General features: G+C 41.8%; 1 protein-coding gene and 1 long non-coding RNA gene across 2 annotated transcripts in view; one reads left to right on the top strand and one right to left on the bottom strand.

The window, feature by feature from the left end:
* Window positions 1-5,921: 5,921 nt before the first annotated feature.
* Window positions 5,922-26,514, top strand: part of LOC144463455 (uncharacterized) — a 112,592-nt gene continuing 91,999 nt past the window's right edge. Inside the window, exon 1 of the long non-coding RNA XR_013491600.1 lies at window positions 5,922-6,056. This is a non-coding gene — a long non-coding RNA (uncharacterized LOC144463455). The remainder of the gene's footprint in view (window positions 6,057-26,514) is intronic.
* LOC117262819 (G-protein coupled receptor 22-like) lies at window positions 17,260-23,694 on the bottom strand. Its single transcript, XM_033635968.2, has 3 exons — window positions 23,046-23,694; window positions 20,768-21,931; window positions 17,260-19,741 (listed from the first exon to the last, which is right to left on the bottom strand). The coding sequence occupies exon 3, from the start codon at window positions 19,735-19,737 to the stop codon at window positions 18,421-18,423; it is 1,317 nt and encodes a 438-aa protein (XP_033491859.1). The 5' UTR covers window positions 19,738-19,741; window positions 20,768-21,931; window positions 23,046-23,694; the 3' UTR covers window positions 17,260-18,420.

Raw genomic sequence — 26,514 nt, 5'->3', positions numbered from 1 at the left:
TTGTTGTTTTGCTATGCTATATAATGTGATTTTGTGTCTGTTTGAATGAATTTTGTGTCCTTTTTGGTCATTTTATGTGTCTTTATAGTAGTTTTGTGTCTCTTTGCATTTTCTTTGCATCTCTTTGTGGTCTTTTTGCCTCTCTATAGCCCCGTTTCCACCAAACACTTTCAGTATGGTACCTTTGGAACTAAAAGTAACCCTTCAGACATGGTACCTAGACCCTAGGTCCGCTTAGTGTTTCCAGCACAAACAGTGCTCTGTCATGTGGGCGGGGTTGTTGTCACTCACTGCTTTGTCCAGCACTCACTGTATTTCCTCCTTTATCAGTCTGCACCTCATGTCCACAGAACAGGGCTGCACACCAACATTTTCAGAACAAAATAAAATAGGTTGGAGTGAGTGCCTCTTGATGGGATATTTCAAAAGGGCAGGTTTGTGCATTTAGTCCTTCTCAGGCAAGCTCAAGGGTTTAGTGTTGCCGTAGCCCAAAGGAACAATGCTCCGTGATGCTTTGGTGTTTTCTCCAAGTGAGGATTGGAATATATGCAGTTCACATAATCCGATAAAAATTAATGTATACTTTTAAACGCTTGAAGATCCACTTATAAAAAGTCTATGTCAACCAAGAGAGACAATAAAAACTAGAGTAATGGTCAAAGTTGTCACAGTGAAATTTAAGGTGTGCTGATGGATTCACATCATCAGTTCATACATTACAAGTTAAAGTTCCACCTCAAAGGAAATGGCCACTTTAGAATGAAAATACAGACAGTACTTACTGACCTTCATGCCGACAAGAAAGTCCAGTGTAGTTTATTAATCCACAAAACTCATTTGGGGTATCGGAGGATAACAGCAAGCCAGATTTTTCCATACTTGAAGTGCACGGAACCCACATTTTGAAAATGTAATAAAACTCCGCTAATGCATTTCAGAAACGTCAGAACGTGTCGTCTGTCGTAATCCAAGTGCCCTGAGGCCGCGGAATGCAAAATTGACTTGAAAAGACGTAATTTACTCCACTTTTATAGCATATGTCTCACCGTGGTCAGTTAGCCTGCCCTGCAGGCGTGCTGTGTTTACATGGCAGCTCGCGCAAGACTAGTTGATGGCTAGTGGTGGTGCTAGTTCTCCAGTCAGTAAGTACTGTCTGTATTTTCATTCTAAAGTGGCCATTTCCTTTAAAAGTTGCAGTTATTAAGCAAAACACCCTTTCATTTTATAGTTACAGTCTACTAATATATGTGAAATTCTCCACAGTATAAACGATAGTTACATGAGCCTTAAAACCAGCCACAACTCAGCCCTGGGCAGAGTGACCATCCCCTATTGACCAATCACGAAACGGTTCCATTGGTACTATCTACAACTTTTTACTGTGGAAACGTAAAGAAAGTGTACTGAATCAAACTGTACTTTACTGCTTGGTGGGAACGGGGCTTTTGTCATCATTTTAGTTTCTTCCTGGTTAGTAACATGTTCATTTAAATGACATTTTGCAGCAAAGGGGTCCCCTAACACTTTAGGCCCCTGGGTCTATGCCCAGTTGGCCTGTTCAGTAATCAATCCATGCCTATACCCAGATGTTTGTGCACATAATTCCTCCACTGAGAGTTGTCCATAAACTTTTCTCATATATATCAGAGCTCCTCAAACTGTCCCTGAGGGATAGGTAGCAGAGATACCCTGCAAGGGAAACTCATTTCAGCTGCTTGTATCCTTCGATCTTATCATTTCAGTCACAACCCAAACTTGTGACCATAGCTGAAGGTCAGAACATAAATCGACTTGTAAATTGAGAGCTTTGCCTTCAGGCTCAGGTGCTTTTGTCACTATAATGGCCTGGCATCTAACAACATTATGCAATTTTGATACACCTAGGCGCCTGTCTCGGCCTCCGTGTTGCCCTCATTTGTGAACAAGTCAGACAACATGTCCATGTGGGCCCACATGGGATCGGACCATCATGAGCTCCATATTGGTCACTAATGGTGCCAAGACCTGTGGGGCCCATATGAGCTACACCCCCAGGTTCCACCATGGGATCTTGTTCCATTCACTTACAAAAAGTAGGTACAAAAGTTTGTTCAAAGTTTACTTTCCTGCCGAAGTATTTCCTCACTTTTACGGGAAATGCCTTAGAAAAGCCCAGTCTCCTCTCCTGAGACATCCATGACCTTACCAGGAGCTATTGCTTCTGCAACTGCAGATTTTGTAGTTTTTCTGACATGTTTCGTATCTGCGCTAACTGGCCGGGAGACTTTTGTCTTTAGCCTTTTGGTCTGCCGGGTTGCAGGAAAAATGCCTGCAAAGATAGAAGAGCTGACAGGACGATAATGAGGCATCACTGAGATTCATATTAGTTGGGTTATTCCTCCAAGTCACTCCTGGTCCAAGGTCTCCTGTGATCCCAAATTTCACCTACAGACCTTACCAAGTCTAGATAATCAAAGCTACATTTTCATCATGCATCTGAAGCTTCAACTCACTAACACTCAGCTGGGGGCTTGTGAGTAAGACCTGGAAAGAAGATATTCGACAAGAGGGATAATTCAAGCATTAACAGAGGAATAGAGGGAGACGATGAAAGAAGATCCAGGTCCAGCATGTCTGAAATTAGGCACCAACTGGGAGAGTTGCTTGCCTGTAGGTGTTTGCCTGCTAGACCTAGCTACACGATGGGGGCTTTATTCTCCCTGGACCAGGTGGTGGCTGACATTTGGCCATATCAAAGGAGTCAGTGGATTTTCCCTGACTGCACCTTTTGCCTGCGATCCATTTACAAACCCCACTGCACCTAAATGACATAGAAACATTTCAATAATTTTCTTAATGATAAAAGAATCAGAAAGCAGCAATATTACTACATCTGCAAGTCTAGTATTGCATTCACATGCTCCTTGGATGGTTACGTTTTGTGATCTGGGAAGTTGTTCTTCCAACTATGGTGTGTTCATGTGCTTTTAGTGACATAATGTGAAAACAACGTGGAAGACGATGTGTTGTATTTTACTGCTCAGAGTGGTTAACATCCCAGTTAAGATGCATGTTGCCAAGTATGCTGAAACAATTTGAAGCTAAATATTACAGAGGGATTTTGTCCCACACTTGTTGCTGCACCACTACATTACCATGAACAACTAAAACATTGCTTTGCCTATCAGGATCAATGCTAATAAATAGGATAAGAAGGGGTAAGATGCCCCCACCTCCTTAATTTCTCTCCTAACCAATACAGTGCCCCAAGGAAGACATTTTTCTATAGACAGACGTGAAAGTTAGCATCGCACAGGTTCCCTTGTCAAAAAGTCTATGGGATTTTCCCATTATCCATAGGACTGTCCATGGGTTCCATAATAGCCCCACGCCAATTGCCAATATGGATGGGTTTACCCAAGTGGGCCGCACATTGCTCATGCTACAGCAACCTAGGTACCGAGTAGCGTCACCAGGCTCTTTACTTACGGCGAAGAGCCTGGTTTCCATTCACTCTGAATTTTGTCTTGATTCTGGTTCCGGTCTAGAAAATGGATCCGGAATTCACCAAATTCACCGAAGTAAAAGTGTTCACCAAAGTAAAACTTTAAATTCTGGTACACCATCGATTTACAATAAAAGAAAAAGGTTAACTTAATGGCTTGGGGCTTTTCTTGTAAATTATATTCTTTAAATTAAAAAGTTTCACCGCATTTTTATTAGCTTGGTGCTTTTATTTTGACGGAAAGGCACATCCATCGAATTCCGGATTCTGTCTCTCTCGCCCTGGTTCCGGTTCCCTACCAAAACGGCCACTAAACGGCCCCAGACTAGGTACCGAATGGATATGGGCCCAAAATGGGCATCTTAGCTTGGGCCCACGTGGGTAAAAACACCCATGTGGGCAACAGGCGTGGGGCTGTTATGGAACCCATGGGCAATCCTATATGGCCCATTTTCAGCTCATTTACCACCCACATGGGCCCCACATACAAATGTTGAGTGGTATGCAATATGAAAATTACTAATGACAAATTTCTCAGCGTCAACCAAACATTTATTTTCACCCGCCATGTCGCTGGTACGCTGGGTAATATGACGCCAACTCGTCAAATCGTGGACCAACATTTTCGCCGACTTTCCCACTTGAGGAGGCGTTCATGTGAATTTTCACAGTGGGGAACTAATTTTTCCGATTATTCTGACACAACCTGAACGCAGTGTAATACTAACGGCTGTAATGCCTTTAACTGACCGTTAGTGGCTCGTGTCTACAGGTCAGGTGCAGTTCAGGGGCTGAGCGAGGAGGGTGTGTCTGCAGACCTGGAGACTGCAGATTCAGACCTGCAGATCTGGACCCGCAGTTCTAGACCCCTTGTATTTCGCGACAGCGCCCTCTATTTCATTGGAAGCCAACATACTATTACAACTATTGAATATGGCCGACGACGATCCGAATGTGAATATTGAATGTGAATCACATTATTTGTTTAATGCCATCAAACTATTTTGTTGACTTGAATTAGAGAGCGAATTTCATGCTTTACAGTGATACGTTTAAAATGATATGACTGTCTTTACCACGATAGTCTGAAAGGCACGTCAAATATGGGTTAAAGTAGTAGGTAATAGTTTAGCTTGTTAGCATAGAACTGTTTGACCTGCACATTTTGTTTCATGAAACCGAAGCGCGATGACGAATAATTTTAGCATGTGCTTTAAATTAAACATGAATAAATGATTAAAGCAATGAAGTGGATGATATGAGAAAAACGTGTATAGGCTTACGTTTTCATACAAGCATGAAACTGTTTACATATTGGCAATTAGTGTAATTTATGCTAAAAGTTAATTTTGTATTCATGTTTATCATGTAATACACCTACACACGTTTTTCCTTTATTATTCATAATATTATATATCATGTGTGTTTATATCACTACATTGATATTACTCTATAGCATATATTTAGAGATTTTGTGGATAGAAATTAAGCTCATCCAGCGCAGATGATCAGAAATGTATTTTTGTCTATTATTAGGTTTTGGCCTTGTTTATGTGTGTAAAACGGTTGAAAAATCTTAACTTTGAATAATTAGGGACTCTCTTTTTAAGGTGCACATAACAATCCAGAAAGGGGAAACCACAGTGAAGTGGAGGAGTTTTGTGGAGGATCGAAAGGCAGATGAGGAAGGAAGGGGCACTATTGTTAATATGTCGATATAATAATGTATTTGCTGTGCTCCAGAATCTTCAGTATTTCAGTGTAGACTGTGATAGGCATTTAATTTTTTTTAAGTGTTTCTGTTTTCAATTTTGTGATATGTTTGATTTCTTTTTTTTCTCTGCAGATCTCCCTGATGTGTGATGTAACCACTGCACACAATAAAACATTTCAAACCATTTCAGTATTTCACAGCCTTTGTTTCAAATTCCCACAACAAAAGTGAGCACTGGACACCCAAGACCAGACATTTCCTATTATATGTTGTAGCGGGTTTGATCAATGCAGTGCAAGTTTTTGGCGTGCTAGTCAGAGCAGTCTGATGAATATTAATAAATAAAGAACTAAAATAGTTGGATCAAACCATACAGAACAACCAGCAAACAATAATGATGCAGAACAGCACCCAGGCATAAATCAACAATTAAATCTTGGTATTTTTATTCGGGTGTAATAAAATTTTAAAATTGTAAATTGTAATAAAGCATTAAAAGTCCAACTTCTTTCAAACAGTGGTGTTTGGGTGAGATGCTGATTTAGTTGCAGTTATACAGCCGTCCAGTAGGTGACAAAAAACAAGGGGTCTAGAACTGCGGGTCCAGAACTGCGGGTCTGAATCTGCAGTCTCCGGGTCTGCAGAGACATACTGGGGACATTGGGCTGAACTCCTTAACTAATCAGCCACAGGTGTGAAGATGGATACAACACAACCGTAAAACAAGCTTTGTTGAACTGCACCGTGAGGATATAGCACAAAGATGACAAAATGGTGGCCTACAGACTGGAATAAAAAGGCTTTGTTTGCTACAGCCGGATTGAAGCTTGTCAGAAGCGAAGCTACAGTATCATACAGGTCAGTGTCTTAGCCGTTAGCCGTTAGGCTAACTGTCATTCCGGTTGACAGCTTGTAGCCTATACTTCGTCTCATGTTCCAGCATTATACTTATTGTTTAGTAGTAAAGTGTGTTCACGGAAACCCAGAGTCCTTTCTACATTTTAGTATTTACTTACTGAGTAGTTTTGAGGTAGGCCAACTAACATTAAAACTAAAAGAAATTACGAGTGGCAGGAGGTGCTTTAAAAATGTTTTGCGTTCAGCAGGAACACATTCAGATAGGCAGTTGCCGTATTAAAAGTACAAAAAACTTCCCAGTGTGAATCACTTTAATTTCACTGTGAATTAGAAAATGGTTGAGAGGTCACCCAGCAACCCATTGTGGGTTTGGGCCCATGCCTTGATAGGTTTCACATTTGTCTTGCAAAATTCTGTGTTTCTCTAATTTCATTATAGAACAGAGCTGTGAAGTCATCGTGATTACTGTTAGGATATAATTCATGGGCAATGGGTTTCTAGAAACAGATATTATTCTAAAGTTTGAACTATAGCTAGGGCTGGGTGATGTGGAGAAAATCAAATATCCAGATATTTTTGACCAGATATCTCAATATCGATATTTAGACGATACTGGAAGGTTGATTATTGGTGCTTTCACAAAATATTTACCCAGTGAGACTTTTAAATAATCCTCAGTAATGTGGGTATAATGACAAAGTGGATAACAGCAAATTATAAAACAGATACAACAGTCTGTAAAGTTTAGAAAATGACATCACTTTAATTTAATCAGACTTTAAAACCACCAAAAGACAAAACTTTCACTATTATGATATCCAAAATCTCATATCAAGATATTGGTATAATATCACTGTATTGCACAGCCCTAACTGGAGCTAATTTGTTAGTGGATTTTTGAGGCTGATAGCCTACTGATAACAGTATCAGAGACTGATAAAGGGGGAAGGGAATATACTGTCTGATTTTCATTTTTTATCTGTGATCAGCTAATATCAGCCAGTGCTCTCATCTAAACCAATATGGAGACTTGAAACACTGACTCGGACTCGCACCTGTTAAACAGAGCTAAAAAGCCCAATCATTTCCATCTTGTAATTTTATCCTTTTGAACTGTAAAAAGACCATGTTGAGGATTTTGCACATGTACTAATATGTAGGTAACAACCAGGGTTGGAAATTAGCACCAGCCACCAGCCAAATGCTGGTAAATATAAGTGACTGCTAGATTTACCTCACTCACCAGCCAAAAAAACAATTGTAATCTACTGAATGGAGTTTTGGAATCTAACAGAAACAGTGGCAGATAGACAAAAACAGTTAATTCCCAACCCTGTTGACGACATTGACAACATGACATTATTCTTTTTTAAATTACAAACTAAATGTATCCAGTCAGCAGTTTAACAATGACGAAACTCTTTCAACCGTTGTTGCGAAAACTTCTATTAAGCTACAAATATACAGCTAAATATAACAGACCATTGAGCATGTGAAGGCAAATGTAACACTTTGTTCCTTCTGTGTGTTTGTGTAATAATCTCCTTAGATGTGGAGGATGTGAGAGTTTCTGAGACAGAGATTGTCTCTGAGTCCAAACTCAGAGGCAACCCACTTACAGTGGGTGTTGCAGTTAACACGGTCTCTTATTTGGATTATGATATATAGACTGTGCCCGTTGTGTAATGAAAAAAGCCAGATGATGATTCGCAGTATGTTTGCAATGCTCTTGCTGTACAGTATAGACTGTTTCCCAGCAACGCTATTTCGAGATCTGCGTAGTGTGTACAGATAGGGCCAGAAAACAGAGTTTGACAGAGAGCTACGGTAAGGAGGAGTTGAGGAGGAGTTGTTGTGCGGTTAACTGTGCGAATCACAAAAATGATGGGTGGGAAATGCTCAGAATCAAAGAGGGTAACATTCCTTTCAGCATAATTACATGCATCTAGGGATATGGGCAGAACCCAGATAATGTTTTTACCCTGGGAAGTGATGCTGGAAAAATCACCTGGTTTAAAGGAATAGTTCACCCACAAAATGAGCATTTGTAAATCAGTTAGTTGTGTTGCCTTGATTCCTGATGCCTCCATGGAAAATGGCAAGCATAGCTATTTATTGATTGAATGGGCACCACTTACAACAACAGCAAACTACACTCACTGGCCACTTTATTAGGCACACCTCGCTAGTATCAGGTTGGACCCCTTTTGCCATCAGAACTGCCTCAATTCTTCATGGCATAGATTCAACAAGGTGCTGGAAACCTTCCTCAGAGATTATGGTCCATATTGACATGATAGCATGGGTCCTGTCCGAAACCAATTTGAGATGATTTGAGCTTTGTGACATGGTGTGTTATCCTGCTGGAAGTAGCCATCAGAAGATGGGTACACTGTGGTCATAAAGGGATGGACACGGTCAGCAACAATACTCAGGTAGGCTGTGGTGTTTAAACCATGCTCAGTTGGTACTAAGGGGCCTAAAGTGTGCCAAGAAAATATCCCCCGCACCATTACACCACCACCACCAGCCTGAACTGTTGATACAAGGCAGGATGGATCCATGCTTTCATGTTGTTTACACCAAATTCTGACCCTACCATCTGAATGTGGCAGCAGAAATCCAGACTCATCAGACCAGACAACGTTTTTCCAATCTTCTATTGTCCAGTTTTGGTGAGCCTGTGTGAATTGTAGCCTCAGTTTCCTGTTGCTGGCTGACAGGAGTGGCACCTGGTGTGCCCATCTGCTTCAAGGTTGGACAAGGTATTGTTTCTTCAGAGATGGTCTTCTGCAGACCTTGGTTGTAACGAGTGGTTATTTGAGTTACTGTTGCCTTTCCATCATCTTGAACCAGTCTGGCCATTCTCCTCTGACCTCTGGCATCAACAAGGCATTTTTGCCCAGAGAACTGCCGCCCACTGGATGTTTTCTCGTTTTCAGACCATCCTCTGTAAACCCTAGAGATGGTTGTGTGTGAAAATCCCAGTAGATCAGCAGTTTCTGAAATACTCAGACCAGCCCATCTGGCACCAACAACCATGCCACGTCACTTAAATCACCTCTGTTGCCCATTCTGATGCCCAGTTTGAACTTGAGCAGGTCGTCTTGACCATGTCTACATGCCTAGATGCACTAAGTTGCTGCCATGTGATTGCCGTTAATGAGCAGTTGAACAGGTGTACCTAATAAAGTGGCTGTGAGTGTATTAAAGCATCTATTCACAAACTCTTTTATTTTGCTGTTTAAGTATTCCTTGAAAGTAAAGCAGCACACACTGTCACTGCATGTTTATGGCTACTTTAATTACAAGAGCAGATCTGATTCATATGCAGCAAGAGTTTAAGTGTGCCACATGGGGAAATCTGGTATTTCAGGTTTTATAGAGGAGGCAGACTGAGAACTTTGGATAGAGGATGAATCACTTATATTATCTTAGTTAGGGCTGCCGTTTCAGCTGTCTGTACTTTGCATAGCATGCTTTAAAGGGATAGTTCATAGTCAGTGTATTCTGTACAGTAAATGTCTGTCTCTACAGCCCCAGTTTGGAGAAGCAGGAGGGAGTGCTGAAATGGAGTACCGCTACAGGTGGGGGTCAGCAGCAAAACATATTTTAGCCATCTAAACAAAGTCCCAGCTCCTGTGTTCAGCAGTGTTAAATCACTGTTTTTCTCAATGGACTCTGGCATCAATCACAGCACTACAATAGATACCCTCCCCTGTCGGAAATTGCCGTCAGGGGAAAGGTAAAGCAGTGAAAATACTCTCAATATAACAAACTTTAAATCAGTGGTTCCCAACTGGTGGATTCCTGCTTTAGGTTGACTAACTACTGGACAGCAAACTAGCTTGACGATGTGGTCAAACTCAAGTATGACCCTTAATATATTAAACTGTGTGGACCTTGAGCTGATGACTAAGGAGATATCTGGACCAGTTGGGAACCACTGCTTTAAATGATACTGATTGTTTTAGGTGGCTAAATATTTAATTACTCACCCGTCCACATCAATACACTTACACTTCCTTAGCTTCTGTGTCAGTAGTCCTGTCTGCTTCTCCAAACCGGGGGCATAGTGACTGACATCTCCTGTAGGTAATTCATTGACTATGGATAAATACCTCATAAAACCCACATCAAAAAATCCAAACTAACCCCTAAAGAATAAATAAAAAGTGAAGATTTATGTCCAATATAAATTTGCTTTTAAATAAGAATATTTACCCACCAGTTGTGCGAATATTATACAAAGGATGCAACTAATGATTAATTTAATTATCACTTAATCTGCCAATTCTTTTCTCAATTAATCATTCAATCCATAAAATACCAGAAAACGTAACTGACTATTGAAATAGCTGCCAATTATTTTTAGTCAATCAATTTATCATTTCAGCTTTACTACTGAAAATGCCCACCAGTAAGCTACCATAAAATACCAGCGTGTTTAATCCCCTACCCTCTTTTGAATTAGATAATAAAATGTCTTTTAGTCATACTCCCAATGTTCCTCAACACAGAAGCACAGAAGACTCTTTAATGATTTAAAAATGTTATATGTTTATATTATAGCCATCAATTTTAATTAGTTTAACTTAGCTCCTATAATGTTTGATTACGTTAAACATTTAAATTTAATTGCCCAGCCATAACAAGAAACCAGTCAGAGCCAGTCCCCCAAACTGACCCAGAGACTGAAAGTAAATTGACTCAAACTGCTGAATATTTTATCTGGTTTCTACCGAGTGTGATCTTTAGCTTCAGCTCAGTGTCGGCAGCACAACAGAATTTAAAGTATGGAGGTTGGTTGGCCCCTTAAGTTTTTATATACACAAGCTAGTAACTTTGACTTTTCATTAAAGAGCCAGCTAGTGCTCACCTTTTGTACTGATGATTGAAACGTAACGAGTTTTAAGTCCATCCGGGCCTGACATTGTCTATGCAGAGAATGAATGGGACCTTTACTTCAGGAGCCCTGGACGCCCAAAATGACTTCTGCCACTTTGCATTTCTATTGTGACCCGAGGACACTTGGAGGAGAATAGAACCTGTTTAAAATGTAATAGTCTCTTTTGGCTTTAATCAATACAAATCTCCACCATGTAGTGTCAAGCTGCCAGGCTGTGGCAGTGAGCTCTGTTGTGGTGGTCCCATTCGTATCTTTCCACGTCGAGAGAAGAGCTGCGGTGTGATCGCCAGACAGTCGCCATCACTGCGAGGAGAGCTGGAGGGCAGCAATCTCCTCTCTGCTGTCTCCCCTCTCACACACAGTGGTTGACGCTCTGTCACTGCCTGATAAAACAATTGGACTGACACATAGCTGCGTTCACATACTGTATGGGCATAGCTGCACATGCTGGAGTATACACACATTGCTGAATTGATGCAGGCACGCACACAATTGGCAGGTGCACACAAACAGAGACTGGGCAGTCAGCCATGGCGGCACTTCTGACTTCTTTTTGTCCTTCACGTTTTTGGTTTAGTGCGATAAGCTCGTCGATCCCTTTGTCCCTGGTCCCTGAGCCACATTTCCTAAAGGAGGATTTCACAATATAATGGTACGTTTCATCAAATGTAAAATTCTTAGACACTGAACACTCTCTGTAACTGTGCTTGATAAAACAAGCATGTCACGTGCAGCCTGGTCGCCATGAGAATACCTTGGCATTGTAGGTTTGTTACTTTTGCAAGTTTCATAGGTATCATATTAGTATTTCTAAAGTGACATAGTTCATAAGCTCAGCTCAGAAAGCATGCCGAGCTGCAGATCATGGTCAAGACCACCACCACCACCACCAACAACACCGCTTGTTTTTTAGGGAGTCATGGCTGCATTTTCAATGGCTTTTAAGCCACCAAATGTGGGTGTTTTTAGCAATCTGTTACTGTGTTTCCACCAGTGATAGTGCCATGAAAAGAGGTTGTTTTTTACAGATCAATTGCTGTGTTTTCACCAATGATAGTGCCACCAAAAGCAGTTGTTTTTTTAGTGAGTCATGGCGGCATTTTCAGTGGCTTTTAAACCACCAAATGTGGGTGTTTTTTAGCTATCTGTTTCTGTATTTCCACCAGTGATGGTGCCAAGAAAAGTGGTTGTTTTTTACAGATCCATCGATGTGTTTACAGCCTGGGTAGTGCACCTAAAAGCAAGTAATTTTTACCAAGACATCGCTGCGTTTCTGGCCAAGATAGTGCCACCAAAAGCGGTTGTTGTTTTTAATGAGACAATGCTGCGTTTCCCTGCCAGGTTTGTGCCACCAAAAGTGGGTATTTTAAAAATCTTATTCTATTAAGTTTCAAATGATAATATGTTATTGTGTAGCATCTGCTTTGGAATTGATGAGAGGTTACTTGTCCCTTTTTACCCCCCCCCGGATTCATTTGTTCTCTGATGTAGATAATAAAGGAGAGCACTTCATGTGTCATTAAACGTCTGCTCTCCACTGATACCGACAGAGAACTATAATCTACACGGCATTGATTTTAAGGCAGACTGGTGTGTTATTTTTCCTGAATACCATACAATGATGCCATTAAGGTCATAGCAGGTAGAGGTCGTGCTCCATTGTCCGCCTTTGATTTCTGGTTTCTATCTGAGCCATAGATTTTCTTGTACAGAGATTATAGGTTGTATATCAGAGTCATATATCTTCCAGCTCTATAAAGTGTCCTTCCATCTCTCTAAATGTGGCTTGGTGAGAGTAACATTTGGAAAATGACCACAAGCAACAATTTGTCAAGCTGTGCTGGCTGGTGTGCTCAATTCACTTTCTTCTTCTCTACGATAGCAGAATTACAGTTGAGTGTTCGCTGACCTAATGCAATAGAGGCTCCATACGGACAGAGTAATATGATTTCCCAGGCTTTTATTCTGTGTCTGCGGCTGGATAGAGAGGAGCCCTGAAGAGATGGCATCTGAATTGGGGATGGCTGCCTAAGAGAGGCAGCCATTGAGCCAGCGAGCGGGAGAGGGAGGGACATAATGTATGTGATAGGGACAGCAGCAAGTACCAGCCTTGATGTGGGAGTATATGGGAGAAGAAAAAGGACACATCAGGGTCAAGTGATTCTAATATAACAGTGAAGTGAAGTGAAGCATCATTGAGCCTCTGCTATTGACTATGGTCGTGTATTGACCTATTTTTTTCTCTGCAGGTCACCTCAGGTTAGAGGTGTGTAAAGGCGGCCTGTTAATCTATCCAATATGCTAAGCAGGAGGGCTGACCTTGAGATGGCAACCATTTGTAAATGCCTACCTTAATGAAAGTGGCCCCTTGTGGGTGAAAAACATGACAGTACATACAGTCAGTATTGCAGCAATCACAACAATAACAGTAGATGATACTCTATTCAGCTAGGTTTAATAATAAACACTAACGCTATAAATGCTTGCCCCTCAAAATATTGAATTATTTGGAATATATATACAGAAGAAAAAGGAAAAAGAAGACTTATCTATCTTAACCATTAGTCATATGCCAAACAGAGCATGTTTAAGTATGTCTTTTTGATTTTCAAAAGCATACTTTGGATCCTTTGAAGTGGAGTTGTATTAGTTGTGTGCCTTGTCATCTTATTCATGATAATACCAGTATAATTTTTAATAGCATATGAAAAATTCATACTATGATACTGGCAAAATTTTGACTTGTTGACGCATTGACGTCATACTGTTAAGGTCCAGGTGGGGAAAAAAAAAACCCAACTCGATCATTTAGGATTTTGCTAAAAGAGAAGGAAATCACCTGTTGGTTTATACATATATACATATATATATATATATATATATATATAGATAGATAGATAGATAGATAGATCGATCCCAGGGTAGACTTTTTGTATTTGGGAGCTGCTGTTTAAATGGGTAATTAGTCGTAGATTTTATTTTGTTTCACTATTAATACTGTATACAGAATCTGAATCTCACTCTAAGTTACTGTTGTTGTTTACAAACTATAGAAATGTGAGATCATTTTTATTTAGTTTTTACTGAATATTTGAAGGCAAACTATAAAACTGTATCACTTATTTGTAATATGGTCAGGAATATTGTTATCGCAAAAATACCCTGAAATATTGTGATATTATTTAACGACCATATCACCCACCCCTAGGTTGTATGTTGCATACTTATCCATAGGCAGTGTATAACCTACAGTTAATGGTGGTTGGCACGCCCCCAGTTTAGAGAAGCAGGCAGGAGTGATGTACTGCTGTCGACGGGGGCAGCAACAAAACATAATTTAGCCACCTTAAAATAGTCCCACCTAAAAGAATCAATAGCAGTGTAAGTGGTTGCTATATTTAGACTATTTTCAGTGCTTTACCTTACCATCAGAAAGCCCTTTAGTTCATCATCTAGAGTATGCTCTCTTCAAAGCCACTGGACTCCATTGACGAAAATAGTAATTGTAGCTCACTGAAGGCAGGAGCTGCTGGTCTACTACCACCTCAATGAGTTAGTTTGTTTTTGTTATTACGGGAGGTTTGGAGAATTTAAATGAACCCTTTTGAATGCCAAAGTCACACAATAACATAAACAAACTATCTGACTGAGGCAGCGATTGACCAGCAGCTCCTGTGTTCAGTGATGTTAAACTAGTGTTTTTCTCGGTGGAGTCTGGCTCTGAGAGGAGCAATGTAATGGCTTCAGTGCCCTAATGGAAACTGCTGTCTGTCAGCAAGGTAAATTGGTGAAAATACTAAATATAGCACTTAACCTGACTGGCATCTGCTGACTAAGGACAAGTACCTTATACAACCCCACTTCAGAAAGTCCAAACTATCCCTTCAAGCTTGATCAACCTATACTTTTATATTTATTATATAACATCTTAAGTCCTTAATAAGCTGAGTAAGTTGATAAGTAAGGGCATGCCCAGGCTGTGTTGCTTTGCTTTTGCCTTGGGTGGTCAATAATTGCTTAATGCAGCTTTAAAATGAAATTATATTTCATCATGATAATGAGATTGAGACAAAATTGAGGTCACCGGTCATTACCTCATGTCCACCATATTTTACAATATACTCCAAAGCACTGGATAATATTTTGGCACAGAGTGTTTAAGCTGAAAATTTCAGGAGCATACTGCAGCACATTTTGCAGCTATTTGACAGAAAGAAAAGCTATTTTAAGTTAAAGTGCATCCACTCTGATCTTGAATCAGTGTTTTTTGTGGCATGTCAGAGTTCTGTTGTTTTCTCCCATGAATGGCTTTTACCCCAGTTGGAGAAGCTACTGAGCCAGTCGGCGCCTTTATAGGTTGAACTAAGGTTGGGAACGTCATCTAACTGTGCCACAGCCAGAATCCGAACAAATATAGCAACATGCATCGATATAAAAGGTGGAGCTATCGAGCCTGTAAATGAAACGGACTAAAAACAGCTCATAAATGAGAACAGCACCATGCATTAAATGCATTTCTTTTTGACAGTCTCCCTCGAGAGAGCTTAGGAAAAAGTCGACAACAAAAAATCAGTACTTATTTTTGTTTGCCTCTTGATAGTCTTAATGAGGATCAAGTTAAAGAAGCTGATAGGCTTGACAGAAATATAGTTGTGTGAATAGTGGCAATAAAACAGTAAATAGCTAAATGAACATTGCTCTTTATGTTACAAAAGCATCATCTTACATCAACGAACATGATAAACTTGAGCCAACCACTCCTACCCAGCATTTACACAGCTTCAGTTTCATCTGAAAACGACATCAAGAGAACATATCCATCAATCTCAGTGATTAGTGATGGCAAAACACTCCCCTCCCAAACAGAAAATGCTGAACAACAACAAGTAGCAAATGTCAGACTGAATAACGTGGCAATTCCGTCAGAACATCAGACTGTGATGGTTGTGCTTGAGAGGCCTTTTTGCCTCAGCTGGTGCCAGCTGCACCTCAGGATGGGGAAAAAAAATAGTGACCTCAAAGTCAAGTTAGTGTAAATAGTATTGGTGTTTGAGGGGTAATTTTAGCAGGTGATCAATACAAATGATTTTTCAGTCGCGCTGATGAAGTTTGGAATAGTACCTGACATTTGAGCAGAGGTTTAAATTATGTATTCAGGCGTGGAACATGGCTGGTAGTAGCGTGTCATCGACTGTATTTACATGCACACTGATATTGCACTATTATTCTGAAAATGACAGTAGTCTGAATTTGATATGGGCCATGTTTAATTAAGGTGATAAGTGACATGTTAGGGCTTGTTAATCTGGAATAAAGGCAAAAACCAGAATATTTTGTGCATGTAGATGTTGCCGTTGTTTTATATGTAACAGGAATATATCTACACATTTGTGTTTTGATAGCCTACATTTAAAGTTTGCCTTGTAAAAGTTGGACTCGTATACATATGTTTGCTAAATGTGTCCTCTGGTTCAATATTTCATCTCGCAGGTCATTTTCCCTCCCCCTGTCAGCTAATCTGTCGCTGGCTGTGATCCCATCTCCTCTCTCAATCACAGACATGCCCTCAAGGTACTGTGACATCCATACCGGCTGTTTACAGCAGGGTCATAAAGAACCTCGCCTGCATCAATATTCCCATATCAGCCCTCTCAGTTGTGCTACAAACCACACACACAGGCAGCCAGAGAAGCATCTGATCGAGGTTGTGTAATCACTCTGGTAGCCAACAGCCCCGTGCTCTCAGGATCTAAAGGGCTCTTCAATTTTCTACTGTACCTGAGACAGCAAGGGCGTAATAAGCTCATTACTGAGATATACTGTGGAGTACAGTGCGGATATGTGTGTGGTGTGCATGCATGTGAACGCACCGTACAGTATATAGCCACATCTTAGACAGAACATAATCCTTGACCCAGGGATTGTAATGAAGAGAGCTGCCAGGCTAGCTGAGGAGGGCTCTATATGCTAATGGATACTGTAACTCTGCATCTAAATTCAGTATTAGAGCACAGACTGAATGTAATAAGCTGACAGTTTGTTTTTTTTTGTAGATTATTACTACTGAAATTCTTCTGAAGCTGTATGAATAAATTATTCCTACTTATTTAGGGCAAACTTGGTTCATTTTCAAGTTGAGCCAAAAATACAAGGCGGGCTGAATTATAATCTAGCAGCAGCAGCCACCTGGGAAATACAATTTCACTGTCTTATTCCTTGATAAACAAAGGAGGACACGCACTATTGGTAGACATACACAGACAGGGAAGAAGAACTTCATTATCTGTTACTGTGGATTGTAAACAGAATCTTTTATTAGGCTTTAAGATTTTGCAGTAGTTCTTTATTGCAGTTATGGATTTGCTTATTTGGAGAGCATTGTTGTTCAGCTATTGTTATTAAAAAACAGACAATTTGATAATACAACCACTTTCAACATTTTCCTTTAGTTTGATTAAATAACTTCTTTATGAAAACATAACATCTCTATTCACTCTGAGGATTTAAAACAGTATTTGTTATAATGTTTTTCATTGTGTTCAGTATGTGCTCTCCCTGTCACAGCCCCTGTCCCACCATAAAATCATGCTCAATTCATCAAACCAAAATAAGGCAACTGTAGATTTTCCATTTGGCTCAAAGACGTGACTGTTAAAGTGAAACAGGCTATGCTTTGATTACATCTGGTTTATGTCAGACGAGGTGATGAGAACCATGGTCTTCTGTCGTGTGTGTGTGTGTGTGGAATGCGAGTGTTCTTCTCTTAACTCTAAAAGCAGTGATTGTGAACAGTACCCCCATAGCTTTTCAGCTACAGCAGCATAACATACACTACTTCCTTTCCCCTTCCTATCCCTCCATGTTGGACCTGTCTGTCTTTGTCGCATCCTCATACCTATAGTCTCATTTCAGCTGAGGGCCTTTCCTCAGAGGGCGCCCAGGCAATAAGGTCAGTGGTCACTGGGGATTGCGGGTCTGGTGTCAGAGCAAGTGGCGTTGTGATGAATGGGAGTAATCTCACAGTTGTTACAGAATCACAAACACTTTACTTGGGGGGGGGGGGGGGGGGGATAGGAAGCCTTTTGCTGCGTTAGGTGAGTGAACACGAGATTTATTATAAATATACATATACATAATAATTCCTACTTCTCTCTCTATTTATATACCTTGTATGCCCTATGCTGTACATGTAATACGTATGTACACAATGCACTGTTTGTTGCTACCATTACAAAAAGCCATGCATTATCTACAGTACTTTATATGGTGTATCTATGAAACCTACTTTTGTTCTCAATAAATAGTAATAAATTATCCACCTCTTGTTTTTGTACATTCTATTGCACATATTATTTACATTACTGCTTTGGATTAACATTTTCCCTTTTTCACCACGACCTGATGTCAGTTTTAGCTGCTTTTATTGACTGTATACCCGAAAGACAACGAGTTCCTTCACTCCACGTCCTCAGAAGACAGACACTTCTGTTGGGCGTCTTTGTCCTCAAATGTCACCTTTTTGTTCCTCTTTGGGTCGATCCAGGAGTTGTGGATGATGGCATTGTTAGGAGTCGGATCTGCCTCAATGATCGACACCACTCGCTTCTTCATCTTGCTTTTCAAGACTTTCTGGAACTTCTGCCTCGTGAAGGCGTACAGTAGAGGGTGAAAGATAGTGGTCCCATAAGCCATGACCAGGAAGCCCAGTCTCAACTTGACCATTAGGTCACTGGGGCCCACGCTCAGGATGACTGTGTTGAGCACCGTGATGGGCGTCCAGCACAACAGGAAGGTAGACACAATCAGGAGGGACATCCTGAAAACCCTCTTTTGGCGCTCTCGCCTTTCTCTGTGGCGCTTCACAGCCCTGCGCAGGGCGATGATGACAGAGACAGAGGTACGCATACCCAGTGTGGGGTTGCGGCTGCCGCTGCTCTGGGATGCATCTGTGGCCTCTTGCTGCGTCGTCATGGCTGTCATGGATGGACGCTTTTTCCTGCGAGCCTTCTTCTTCTGTGAAGCGTGGAAACGTGTGCCGATGCGAATATTGAGCGCCTGCAGGATCTTTGAGTAGGTGATGAGCATGACAACGGCAGTAAAGAAGAAAATAGGAATCTGAGCAAGCAGGTGGTAATAGAGGCCAAGTTCTGTGTAGTACTGGTTAGTGTGCACCACATTCTCCACAGCTGTCTGATTCAGATCGGTGTGGCCCTGTGCGAAGAAGCCGACCTCAATAAAGGGTACGAGGAAACTAACAAAGGATAGCACCCAAATGGCAGCCAGCAGGGCCAGGGCACGGCCCATGGTCAGCACCCGGTTGGCTGGCTTGACCGAGATGTCGTAGCGATCAAGGGTGATGGCAAGCACATTAGCAGCAGTAGCGACGCTAGCGAAAGAGACACAGGCTTCATGGAAGCAGCAGACCAGGGCAGTGTCTCCCTCCAGGGAGAGCAGCACCACCACAATAGTGAGGGGGATGCAGCACACACAAACCAGCACATCCAACACATGGAGGTTCATAGTGACAATGTTACTGACAGAACTAATGAGGTTCGACTTCATACAGTAGAGGGCAAGCACAGTGAGGTTAGAGCTCATGCCCAGGAGGATTTCCAGCATGAGGAAGCCAGTCAGGGAGACCTGAAAACTAACAGGATAGGGATACGGGCTGGGGGTTGCCGGACTCATGGTGCGGCTGATGGGCTCAGTGTTGTCGGTGACCGTGACGTTGCTCATGGTGGCTTCTTGTTCCGGGCAGGGAAGGATATGCATTATCCTGTGTGTGGGCAGACGAGAGAAGAGAATTCATGAAGAAGGAAAAAGAATAGAAGAGGTTTGTGTTTGTGCATCTCTAGAAAGTTATAATTATCACAGATCTGAGCAGTCTCGTCAGACGTAATGCTGCCAGTTATCAAATGATAAGAAAGCCTTTTGAGTTTTAAATGAAAAACGCTGAGAGCAGACACTTTAATAGTGCTAGAACTTATTTTTCCTGCCATGCCCTGCAGATTAGATTGTCTCACTACGCGCATGGCATGACTAACTAGTAACTATCTTGCCTCAATCAGCTCCTACTTTTGTTATCGCCATCCTCGATCAGACAGTTGCATCCACAGCGGAGGCACATAACGGAAACACTTTGGAACAAATTAAATTCTAATAACCTCATAGCCTTAATGGCTTAGTATGTTGAGGCTTTGTAGTGGCTTAGTTGTGGCTTAGTGTTCTTTTGAGCTGCTGCTGAACAGCACATTCAAGCTGACATAGTTTTAATGTATTAGCATTTACCGTAGACTTACTGAATATAGACCAGAGGTCATGAAGACATTGATAAAGAAAACAAATTTTAGCCTCTGTGATTAATATTTTAACAGGGGAGATGGGTAATATGTTACTTGCTGTGGTCCTTGGTAACTACACTTGTCATTTCTGACAGCATTTCAGTCATTGCCAAATTACAGGAGTTGGTTCCTGATTGACAAGAATATTCTGCCAGAAGATTATGTTTACTTTGTCACCAGCAAGCTTCCAACTCTCGGATACATTTTAAAATACAAGATGTTTGTTCAGACGGGACTTCAATAAAGGACTAACAAGTGCACCTAAAAACAGCTGGTATTTGAAACTGTTACTAGTATTGGGTTAGGGAAGAAAAATTGAATACACACGCACTCCAGAATGAAACAAGTGATTAGCACATGCAATATTAAAACCATTCAACCTCTGTTAAACACATAAATCCAATCTTAATGGCATTCTACGTAGTTGACACAGAGAAATACATTTTTAAAAATATATTTACCCTTCCCTCCAGCACTATCTGAATACCAGGGCTGTGTAATCAGGCCATAGATTCCATGTTGCATCCACAGAGACAAGCATCACATCCAAACATAGCCAGTGGAAAAGTGTCTGCACTCTAGCAGAGCCCCCCAGCGAGGCTTTTCCTTTCACTGCTGGTTCCTCCCAGAGAGGCTGACAGCCAGAAAAACACCTGTCCGTCTCGCCAGAGACTCTCTATAAGCTATCAGCTTTTTCCTCCTGACCCCAGCGGTAAGAAAGCTAACGAATCAGCCACCTGCACCCGGTGGATTTTAAGAGAATATAGGCTAATGTCCTCGACAGACTTTTTCTCAGATGTCTGGTTCGTTTGCTTTGGTGATGGTGGGAGCACTGATGGATGAGTGGAACAGGGATAAGATGTTGGAGCCACCTCCTGTTTATAATCTCATGATATTCCCAGGCAGGAGACACACAGCCAACCAAGAAAACAAAGAAACACAGACTCTTTCCCCTGTGCAGGGCTGGAATGTGCTGCTCATAGTACGATGATCCAAATCTTTGCTTTTTTTGTTTGTCCTCAGTGAGAAGATAGTAGTCAGATCTGTAAATGCAAAAAAACAGTAACATCCATTAGCTTGTACTCCAAGAGGCAGAGTTTAGATTCCCCACTGTACACCATAGTAATGTCCAGAATCTGTCCAGGAGAGGTCAATGCGTCCGGGCAGCATCCAGGCCCATGTCCCCCCTGGGAGCACTAATGGAACAGGCCTTCACTCTCCACCTTTCTCATCAGTCTCTGTACGCCCGGCTCCAGCTGCCATTGACATGTAAATTGAGCACAGGTCTCCAGTTTGCCCCTCGACATGCTGAAACCTCAATCACTGGAGATAGCGCACGTGGAGCAGATTATTCAGGCGCATTTGTGTGTCCAATCACCATGACACGTGTGATCACTGTGACATTTGTGATCACTAGTTTTTATACATGCACGGGAGGGGGGTTGATTCAGCGATTCAGGAGAAGGTCATCCTCATGAGGTAGTGGGAAGCCAGTTCATCAGGGAGAGAGCCTGCCTTGTCGATTTGCAAAAAGATCCCAGACGAGGATTGGACTTTAGGTGGCAGGAGCTGCGTGCAACATCATCTGTCTGTCCTTCAATGCCACGTTTTTCTCTCGCAGTGACCTGAAGAGAGAGAATGGATAGGGTAATGGATGATGGAGAGACAGAGATTGGGAGAGAGTAGGAGGAGTAGGAGAGGGAAGTGTGGGGGATGCGTTAGTGAAAATAAACATATCCTCAGCAGAAAGGCGACAAGGAAACTCTCATTAGCATAGCAACAAGCCTCTGATGTCTTATCATGTTCCTGTGCATCGCCTGATTCACTTTACATCTTTGTTATTGCATTAACATAACAGTAGCACTAATAAAGGGCTTGCACACAAGCAACTGGTTTGACATCCCAGCCTCCTGTTTTTAGATTGAAGATTAACTGTAGCATTTTGTTGTTTGCATAAATTGTTACAGGAAAATGCTCAGTTTAAATTACCGTATGACACTTGTACAGTACAGCCACTGTGGTGCTAAAATAGTCATACAGTTTTCATGATAGGCCAGACTTACTTAGAGCTTTAGCACAGTTTTATTCCTTCGGGGAACTTGTCATAAAGACATGGATGCCCCCCCCCCTCTCTCGTGTCACTATATGTGATCTGTGTAATCTCTTCAGAGGAACATGTCGGTCATTCTTCAAGGTTGTTTCAGTGAGGGATGCCATCCTATACTATGCTACAGTGTCAGCTGAGATGATCAATGAGTGCCATGCTTTTATTACCAGGCAAGAGAGCGGATCATGCATGTCATAAAGATGCACAGTTTCAAAGTGTACGGTTGCATATCAAGTTTCTCGCATTGTTCAGCGTGACAGTTTGGAAGATGATGTGAGTGTAGCAGCGAGACACAAACAGATGTGTTCACAGTATGTGAGGCATCCCCACGCATAGACAAATGATCAAAAGCCTTTTCGAGTCTGTTTACAGTAGCATCTTGGAATTAAAGGTTTAAGACAGATGGATATTTTAATCAGTTACTAATAGGGTTCACTTTAACCGTAGCCATGTTTCTAAATAAGTCAACAATGCATTATAACTGAGGGAAATGATATTGCTGGTTTCTAATCCCGTGCATTTGTTGTGGTGACAGAGATGTTTGGCAGTTCTCTTCGCTGTCACATACTGAGCTTAGTGCTGTAAATCAAACCAATAAGTAGAGTGCCCCATCAAGGCACAGCAGAGCTCACCATGCAGGGTAAACACAGATGCTTCAGAGCTGGTCCATACACCACGCTGTCCCTTCTTCTAGCAGCTCTGCAACAATCTGGGTCGACCGATTGAAACTGCCGGGTTTATCTTCTGCTCCTTCTCAGCAGTAATCCAAGAATAGTGATTGAATATTGATGAACATACAAGGGTCACTCAACTGACAGATGTTCTTTCCCTCCTGAGTCCCAGACAGAGAGGGAAAAAAAAGTCCACAGAGATTAGTCCTGACAGGGATGTTGGTGGGATTCTTCTTCTCCTCCCTTTGTCCCCATTTTTCCTCTTATCCCTCCAGATGGACAGGTTTGTGAATACTCATCTCACCAACTCTGTGTTGAGCTCCCTCCCTGCCTAACTGTCTGGATAGGAGTGCAAACCATCACACTCATGGTATCTCTCTATCTCCCGCTCTGCTCTCCTCTCTCCCCCGTTCCCTCTCTCTCTCTCTCTTACTGCGGAGGTTTGCAGTGCTCCCCCAGTCCTGATTGGTCTTCTGTAATAGGCTTAACCCTTTCCTTCCCAGCGAGGGGAGGTATTTCCTTTTGTTCTGACTCTATCCTCTCTTCTCTGACAGTGACTGTGACATCCCGTGTGGGGCTGTAGTGATTTTGGGAAAGAAAAAAAAAAAAAGCCTCTACTACGCTTTTGCACAGGGACTTGAGATGACACCGCGCTAAACACACAGCCTGCTGCAGAGTCGGATAGGCAGCCTGTTTGAGGAAAAACAGCTGAAAATGCCGGGATGATGTATTAATTAGCTCTGTCACGATGTAATGAACAAGTAATGTGTTTGTGCACCGTAGGGGGAATGATGAGGACGGAGAGCCAGCAGAGGGAAGCAATATTTTCTGTATTGATTTTGCGCACATACATAGGTCTTAATATGCGTGTGCAAGTGAGCATGAGAGGCGGCTAGACTGACAGAGGGGAGATAAATTCTTGCAGCTGTGAGTGGGAGAAATGGATTATGCAGGAAAGAATGAAAGTCAGAAAAGAAGAGTTGGAGGATAGCAGCTCTCTGATTGATAGTTTCAATTAAGTTGCTCTGCCAGATCAGTAAGAGGTTGACCACCCTCCATTCCTTTGTCAAGGCTCATTTGTCAGGTGCAATTATTGCCACAGGGCATCCTGGTACCTCACAGCCTCCAGTAAGGAAGAGGGGGGCATATGTCGCACTGGCATAGCTAACTGATAAACTAGCGATTAAAGCCCAAAGAAGATACATCAGGTGTTGTTATGCTGATGGTGACAGTTTAATAATTGCACTCTGTAAGGCAGATGTTTCGTTTCCAAGGTGTTTAAAGTTGTCATATTCTGGAGGGTTGGACAATATGCTCTTCCCCAACCAAATTCTCAGTTGTCGGACAATCACTAGTGTTACTTTAATAAGGCTGTGTGTCCACCAAAACATTTCTTTTCCCAGCAGTTGTTGTTTAGCACTAGTATTTCTCCTATGTGACAGTTGGTCTTTGTGGTATTCTTTCCTCCCCTTCTCCCCTGTGATTTGACGGCTGGTGACAGTGACAAGTGCAGCGTTTTACCCAAAATTAAACATTTTTCAGCCCTCATTTTAATTGGAAAAACATCACAGAACACACTCAGTGTCAGATTTATCATTATGGATTTATTTCTCTGAGTCTACAAAAAGACACGGCAGTTCAAGGCTGGATGACAAAGCTTATGAAAGGAATGGGGTCATACTGGCACCCTTGTTGGAGCAAAACAATGGCTAAGGTTAGCTTCCGGGCTAAAAATAATAAGTCCCTCCATCACATGCAGCGTGACAGAGATATTTAACATTAGTAACATGTTGTTGTGTATGACAGTGCCAACCTAGAGATACCTTCCGTAGTGTCAGACAGTAGGACACCATAAAATATATTGAGGTGATGAGAATAATCATTGCAGCCCTACACCTTGTTGCTGACTGTTGACAGTTTAATGTCCCTACATTACCCACATAGAGGCTGCATTCACATTAAAGGGCTTAGTGCTTAATTCAGATTATTTCCCCAGATCTGATCTTTCTGCTAAGACTGTTCATATGTTCATGTTTGAAGTAACCCATATCTGACATCAGTGTGAATGGATCTCTGCAACCAGTAACATCACAGAAATGCATGTTATGACAACAACAATAACAAAGGTCACATTGGCAAAACATGTTTGTGGGGAAAGTGAATGAGAAAGCGGCGCATGCTTCATCTCTGGAATGGTCGCCGTAGTAGGAATTTCCAATGACGTCATTGTTTATAATAATGAGGCGTTTGTTTTCAAGGCTGTCGCACAAATGGGCTTTCAATCCATTAGCTCTATAAGCAGTTATTGCTGGTGGTTCTGAGGAGAGAGCGGTGTGTGGGTGTGGTCTGGAGAGTCAGGAGAGGTGGGGCTGCGATGTGAGGGGTTTCACAAAGGAACAGTTCTTACTATTTAGCCAAAAACAGCGCCAGGTGACGCGCGTCAAGTGCCGCCCCTAGCACACACTGGACATGTCACACTGCAGGTCATCAACAGACAACTACACAAAGTTATCACTACTTTTACTGAAAGATCTGTACCTCTTCCACCTCTGCAAAAGCTTAAAATCATGTGTTGACACCCATTAATTAAAGCTGATTTCTCACCTAAAGAGCAGAGCTGTAGTCTTTATAATGACGGGACTGTGGGTTGTTTAACACAGGATATTTCTCGACCTCAACGACGAGTCTCTTCTCATCCATTCCTTCTCAGAAACAGCTAGAGTTCTCTTTATACATAATGGTGTAGAGAGGAGTTGAGCTGCGATAGGAGCAGAGAAATAGAGCTGCTACGGGAGCTGGTATGTACAAACAGAGAATGAGTAGGGGAAAAATGCATTTAATGCTTGGTGAGGTGAGGCTGGAAATAGAACAGTAGCATGAAGTGCCAAAGGGCGGCACATCCAGGAGTGCCGACATGCTCAATGTACATTGAAAATAATAGGGGTGTATTTTTTGACGTGCAGCATTGGCCGCCAGTGTGTTTTGGCCTTTAGGATAACCAGGGCTACATTGCAAAATCTCTTTCGATGCCTCACGACAATGCTACCATGGCATTTAGGCCAGCTATCCCTGGTAGAAAGCGTCTGGGAGTTTTCAGTCCTGAATGGGGCACCCTAAAGCAGCAGAGGGACAGCTACACCAGCCTTTTATAGTTTCAATGGATTGTTTTGAAATTTTATGGTGACTGATCTGTGTCTATTCTACACAGTGAAGTATGACATTAAAAAACATGGATGTATGGGAAAAACACACATGAATTATGATATGATCCTTCTCACAGCTGTCGCATGGCCAGTGAAGGGATATAAATCGGATTTAGGACTACATATGAAGGTGGCCCAGATCTGATTGGAAAAAAAATTGGATTTCCTTGTCCACATAACTCTGAAAATGTAAGATCTTTGTCACATGAGAGCAAACAAATCAGATT

The sequence above is a fragment of the Epinephelus lanceolatus genome, chromosome 5 (assembly GCF_041903045.1).
Source record: "Epinephelus lanceolatus isolate andai-2023 chromosome 5, ASM4190304v1, whole genome shotgun sequence".
Taxonomy (NCBI): domain Eukaryota; kingdom Metazoa; phylum Chordata; class Actinopteri; order Perciformes; family Serranidae; genus Epinephelus; species Epinephelus lanceolatus.
This window is presented reverse-complemented; position numbering and strand designations above follow the sequence as displayed.

Bases quoted from the DNA above. Each gene is read 5' to 3' on its own strand.
- LOC117262819 (XM_033635968.2), bottom strand. From the start codon at position 19,737: ATGCATATCCTTCCCTGCCCGGAACAAGAAGCCACCATGAGCAACGTC.